The sequence below is a fragment of the Zeus faber genome, assembly GCF_960531495.2.
Source record: "Zeus faber genome assembly, chromosome: 3".
In the NCBI taxonomy this organism is placed as follows: Eukaryota; Metazoa; Chordata; class Actinopteri; order Zeiformes; family Zeidae; genus Zeus; species Zeus faber.
This window is the reverse complement of record NC_137190.1, coordinates 26,587,598-26,594,421: the sequence shown is the minus strand read 5'-3', so window position 1 is coordinate 26,594,421 and position 6,824 is coordinate 26,587,598. Positions and strand designations below refer to the sequence as shown.

Sequence of the window (6,824 nt, the reverse complement as noted above, 5' to 3'; positions counted from 1 at the left end):
ATCAGCTGACATGCCATGGACATTGTCAAATATAAGTACATAATAAAATGAAGTGATCTTTAAGAGAAGATGTGCAGTTCCCTGTTGAGTCCCTCTCCCTTCAGAAAACTATTTGAATTATTCCATTTGTAAGTATGGTAGTTTGTTATATTAGTTAGGGTTAGGTCTGTTAACTCTACTCATTTGAAGCGATATGGAAGTTCTGTGGAAGAGTTGCAGTAGTTATTTTCACATACTGTATACTGCCACTCACTTTGACCAGTAGCTTCTATAGCCACTGCATGGAGAACTGATTTTTCCTCTCCATTGACTTGCATCCAAATCTCAAAAACATATTAAACAATGCGGCAGGTGGAAATGCCTTGTGCAAGTTCATCAGAAAACCAGTACATGGTTCAGGGGTGCAGGATCATTTCATGTTCTCTGGTTTGTGCACCTTGGGTCATGCGTGAGTGTTCCTCTGCGGATTCTCAGCTTCTCTGTAGGTTGGGCGGTCTTCTGTGGCTGCAGTGCATTGTGCTCTGAGTGTTCTTGCGGTCATGTGGCGGCATTGCCCTTAAAACGAATTATCTCTAACAAGGAATGATGCGTTCAATATTTTGTGTCCCAACAAACCACCCAATTTTACGTGATTACATTTCAACGTGTCAACCAAAACCAGACCACAACAACCAAAGGCTTTGGCCCAATAATCAGCATCAGAGATTGAGATGGATCTTCCCACAGCGTAGGGCTCAGCCTCATTGACCAGAGTGTGTGGAGGAGAGAAGTGGAGACGAGTGGACCTCCTTCTCCGGCTCAGCCACAAACTCCGCCTTTTTGGCTGAGATATAGACAGCCTTTCCACTAGCAGGGCAGTCAATGAGAGCTGGATCTTTAAACACTACATGTCGCTGGGACTCTCTTTGCCTCTGCCCTCCCAACACAACACACACATTTACAGATATCAACACACACGCACACACACAGACACCGTTTAAATATGGAGTACAATTACCTCCTGGTGTTTTGGATCTGCAGCCAGCTGCTAGGTGAGTGGAAATGGGTTGGTGTGTGTGTGTGTGTGTGTGTGTGTGTGTGTGTGTGTGTGTGTGTGTGTGTGTGTGTGTGTGTGTGTGCGTGTGTGAATGGATGCGTGCTTGTGTGTGTCACCTGTGTTTTGTGAATCCACGTGTTTGTGAATCCACCTGGATCCTGGTGCATCCTCTGGTCGAAGCATGCAAATGTCGTGTGTCGAGTTTTACATATGTTATATACAGTACTGTATGAAAGTTTTAGACACTTGTGAAACAATCCTGTGAAGTGAGGATGCCTTCAAAAATAATGCCATGAATAGTTTTTACAACAGTATGGTCTACAGAAAAAACATTAATCAAATCAATATTTGGGGTGATGACGCTTTGCCTTTTAAAAAAGCACCAATTCTCCTATTGTCGGTGCAATTGCACAGTTTTTTAAGGTACACCACAGGTAGGTTGTCTTGGAAAACTTGCCACAGTTCTTCAGCGGATTCGGGCTCAGGTCTCAATTGCTTCTGTCTCTTCAAGTAATCCCAGACAAACTCAATGATGTTGACATCAGGGCTCAGTGGGGGCCGTACCATCTGTTGCAGGACTCCTTGTTCTTCTTTTCGCTGAAGATGGTTCTTTATGACTCTGGTTCTTTATGACTCTGGTTGCATATTTGGGGTCGTTGTCACGCTACAGACACATTGACACACTAATGCAGAAGTTAGACAATAATTGTCTAAGAAAAATGTTGTTGTGCAACATCTAAAGTGCCTAAAGCTTTTGCACAGAACTGTATATATCTATATATATATACATATTTTTACCTCTCCCTTGCTCATCTGAGGAAACTTTTCCTTACCAAAAGTTTGTGCTAAGTGTCAAAATTAAGTTTGTTAACTTTTCTCAAATATTCAGCCTGCTGCCTGGCCAATGAAGTAGAGACTGGAACCTTGAAAACCAGTAAATTGTGCATCGTGATATTCTACATAACATCAGATGATCATATTCTCACATTCACCGTATCTCCTGGTTCCTGTCACTCGGCTCAGAGATGGAGGGGATTCATCCGGAGGACGTGTTGGCGGAGGCGTTCTCCGCCTTTCATTGGAAGCAGGCCTGCGATTTGAGATTTGAAAGTCGACGCTATCTGTCCGTCAAGCGCTCAGAGTTTCCAGAGGCTGGGGAGATTTTGGCATGTGGCCCAACCCAGGGTCAATTACCAGTGAAATCACAACACCACCAACATGTCAATGTGAGAGTGAGCGAGGGGAAAAGAGAGAGAGGGAGAGATGGAGAGCCAACGGAAGGAATTTTCTCAATAATATAATATATTTATGTGAACTGAGTGGGCTGAATTCGATATGGGATTATTATAATTGAAATAAATGCTTGTTTTTATTTGGGTCTCTCCATGCAATCCATCATTTTCAAGAAAAAAGCTTAAATGCCGGTTAATGTGAAGGATATGATCTTTTAAGTTCATTAAGCAGAAATAATATTTATCTTAGTGATGAAAATAATTTCAAAATACTTGACTCCCACTAGTGTGAAAGTTTCATCACTTGGAGTTTGACACCAGAAGAGGACATCTGAGGTCTGAAGACTGGGAATATTCAGCTGGAGGAAGTTCATTAATCTTCGTCTTTGGACAAAGAGCGGAGAGGAGGAACTGACTTTTGTAAATATTTGCTTTGATCTTGGGTATTTCTTGGAAAAGAGGCTTGGATTCGCAATGCAGAGCGGTGGGTGGTTCCAGGAGGTTGGGGGGAGGCAGATGGAGACTGTGAAGGAGGATAAAATGCTGTAAAACATACAGATAGACACACCAGGAAACACAGAAGGAAGTTCACGCAAGGGTGACAATAATGTCCAGATATTTTGAGGAGAATCAGATGAGAAAGAGCAGTTATGAATTTCATGTGAACTACCAATGAGAACCTTCGTCCTATAAAAGAACCAGTGTATCATGGTACTTTTATAGGGGATCCTGGTATCAGCATACACAGCCTGGAATTTACAGGAGGAAATTTACAGCAAGACTTCGATTTAGTCCTTCTCGACTAGACATGTAATGTAGGTCTAATGATATACACATGTGCTGCTTTTTGGCTGTTATTGGGGCACCCGAAATATATGTAATAAACAGTTGAAAATTCTCCATGATAGCTGATTTCAGCTTAAAAAGAATAAATAGAGAAATAAACATAGTTCTCGAAGGATAATTTACAGCACGCTGTTAGTTCTCTGTTATAAATTCAAACAAGTTAAACAATCCAGGGAGATTTACTTTGCTATTATGGTACAAAACCAACAATCGCTGAAATGATCTGCATCCAAGTTGGCTCCCAGAGTCAAATAAGATTCAACATGTGGTCGATTGTCGTTGGTCGGATCTTGCTCTCAGGTATCAGCGCCACAGTGGCCACAACAGTGCCGTCCCTCAATTAAATGAAAATGAAACATTGCATATAAAAAAAACAGGTTACCTTTACAGTAAAATGAAGGGGAAATCAAAGCAGTCATTTGTATTGCGCTTTAGCTGTCACCGGTCCAGTAGACATGCAATGATATGGCACATGTTCAAAGCAACGTCGGATTTTTGCAGCTCAGTTAATACAACTCAATACATATTCTATGGTCCATGCATAGAAAACTCCACAGTGGTGCACAGCTGTGCGTGTAGCTGTATCCTGTATGGTTTGGCTTCATTCGCTATCATAGAAGATTTGTTTAAGACCCTGGCCGGGCCTTGGATTGGCTAAAAGCTTGCTACGTTGAGCCCAGTTGGACATCATGAATGAGGAACATCTGGTGTCAGATACCCCACGCCTCCCCATGCATTTACCTTGGCCACGGGTAACATCGTCTCAAAATGGCCAAAAGTATATTGTCCATTTTTTTTTCGACGCTTTCCACAGAAAATCATTTCAATGGAAACCCAAAATGCATCAATGGAAAAGAAAATACTATCTTCAGTAGCACGAGGGGAAGGGAGATGGAGATGCATCTGTATAGATACAGTATATGCCTTCATTGAATTTAGTAAGGGAAAATGTGCAGCCAGACGGTCTATATCGGAAAATAAGCCCTGACAGGATGATCACAACTTGTATCTGAAGGGGGTTATTTGCTAATGACTGGCAGCACATTATCCCGCTTATTACAAAGCTGCTTAAAAATAAAATAAAATAATACATTGAGAGGGAAGGTTCATTTGACATTATTGTAACTACTATATCTAGATCTATATCTATCTACATGTACTGAACTACTCACCCTACAAGAATAACCTTCACCCTACAGTACATACAGTACAGGATGACAATAACCGTTGGTGAAATGTTAAATTGGACACATCAACATTAATCTGTTTAAATCTTGACATGAATCCAGGTGGAGAAGTGTTTTGCCCGTGACCACGGTCATTATTAACAGACAGCGGTATTCAGAAACGACGGACCGCCGACTGTCGCGACTGATCAATCAGAATCGAATATTCCACAGAGCTTATATGCTTGCGTCTACATGCTGCTCATGGCAAAAAGGTTCAAATGAGAGCAAAGTGAAGGTGTCACCCTTTGCTTTGATCCCGTCACTACTTGCACTACGTGTGGACCTCCTCAGACTGATGGTTCTCCCCAGGGTGGGGGCCGTGTCACTGGTTCTGCGGTGGAGCTCCTGCAGCTTGGTGCGGGGCCAAGGGCAGTAGCGCTAGAATGTGGGTCGCAGCGGCAGCCACCAGCTTGAGGTTTATTTATCTGGGCACGGCCGCCAGTACACAGGAAACCCAGCAAGACTCTGACCCAGCATTAGAAGCCGCCGTTATTACTTGGAATATTAAATTGCTTTGCCATGTTAGGGGGCCTGAAATGGAAACTGGAACACCTCCACTCTCATGCTTTCGCCCCAACGCCTTTCCCTTTCCCTCTCCATCACCCTTATTCCTCCAGTTTCTCGCACTTTTTCTTTTTGCGCGGTCGGACTAAGACCACGACGATGTTCTGACGTTGTTCCTGGAGTGAGTGCTCTATCATTATAAAACAATCAAGCTATCATCTAGTCCATTAGCTGAATTATCTTTGAGTTCAACAGTTAATGGTAGATTCAAAAGTCGCTGCGGTGAATTTCTTTACCCAACCTGCATGCTTGCTTAAATATCTATTTTAGGCTCAATTTCTGATCATTCTATAATTAATGGACTTTAAAGTGGAGTACTCGAGGGAAGCAAAAAGAGGCCGACTGGATACGAGCACCATTCATCTGATGGGAAATGAGCAATGTGCCAAATGCGTCAATATTTAGATGAATGGTATGAATGCTGAAAGGCCGTGGCATGAACGGAGGGTTTCACAAGGCGAAGTAGGCATATACTGTAGTTGTATATTTCAGGGTGATACACTCCTGTTGGGCAGATAGACTTTATTGTGAAGGATTAAAAACAAAAAGGGGGTTTTAATGATTGGAAGATTCAACAACCAAAACCTACACATCCACTACAAACTCACCTATAGTCATAAAACCGTCAGTCTTGATGGTTTCACTGCCACTTGACATATGCAAACCTCCTGTACGTCTGCTCCTGAGCTCTGGGAGTGAATTTAAGGTTTCCTCCTCCCTGCTCCTACAATTTTATAATCCGCTCGATGTATTGACTATGTGGATGTGGACGACTTCTGTTTCCTGTTAAGGAACCATGTTCTTAAAGAAATACAGCTGCGTAGTATAACCGGTTCTTTGTTTCTAAAGCAAACCATAACAAATGCAATATTATGCATTTTATCCTCGTGCAACCACCATCGGGACCCCAAACTTCTGGAAACCATCTATTGTTTGTTTACACTGATAAGCTTGGTAACTTTTAAAGTATGGATGCAATTCTTCAACCAATTAGCAGCCTTAATTAACATTATTTAGCATTTTGTATCAAAACCTTTTTTGGAACCGTCTTTGTTATATCCATGCTGTGGATAGTCATGATAAGGTCAATTGACGTTGCAATGAAATGCACATTATGTGAATGGGCAACATTTTACATTATAGTTTGTACATAAACTTAATGTACTTTGTGTGGGAGAAGCGTGTCCCACTGCCCGGACTTTGACCCCGTATCCGCCATCTGCTTTCCGAAAAACTTGTTGTGTCTACGTTTAGCATGTTGATCATTCCTCCTGCTTGTTGCTTATACTGAGGAGAATCTTTCCTAGCGGGGGTAAAAGGGGCTCACTTGACTCGACTTGACCCCCGAGCCTTGCAGATGGTTATCCAGAGGCGAGAGCGGAGGAGGTGTGGAGAGGTTGGAAGCGGTGGAAGGAGGCCCACGGCGCGTGGACCACAGCCAGACCAGAGCGGGGTGGGAGTGTGGGGGCTTTGTGAGGGCCTCCTTCTCTACATCTCAGCTGAGGGTCTCGGACAGCGATACAAAGAAAGGAAAAAGAAGCAGATCGCTTCTTGAGGAAAAACATGCAGCCCCCCGCCCCCCGCGCCAGAAACTAGGCTGTGTATGTAATTAAGCGTGATTGCTTTAAAAGCTGCGCAGCTCTATTTTCATTTCCTCTTCCTTTCCTCCCCTCGCTACTCTTAAACGTGCGCTCTGTTGCCCGCCGCAAATTGTGACACGGGCCTTTTACACGCCTGCAAGTCTGTATATTCTTGGCGATCTTTCAAGCGTAATCCGATATCGCTGGTTTTCCTGTGTAACGGCCGACGTGACCTTCGACCCCCACAGTAGCTGGAGCGTTACTCATTACTCTAAAGCAAGTGAACAGCGGAGAGGAAGTACGCAACAGCGCCGCCGACGGGTGAAAAGGAGATCAG

General features: G+C 43.3%; 1 protein-coding gene across 1 annotated transcript in view; it reads left to right on the top strand.

Annotated features, from left to right (window-relative positions):
* The first annotated feature begins 953 nt into the window (after nt 1-953).
* Nucleotides 954-6,824, top strand: part of itga11a (integrin, alpha 11a) — a 48,505-nt gene continuing 42,634 nt past the window's right edge. The window contains exon 1 of the mRNA XM_079997373.1: nt 954-1,031. Within this exon, the coding sequence (XP_079853499.1) occupies nt 983-1,031 (49 nt within the window). The 5' untranslated portion in view covers nt 954-982. The remainder of the gene's footprint in view (nt 1,032-6,824) is intronic.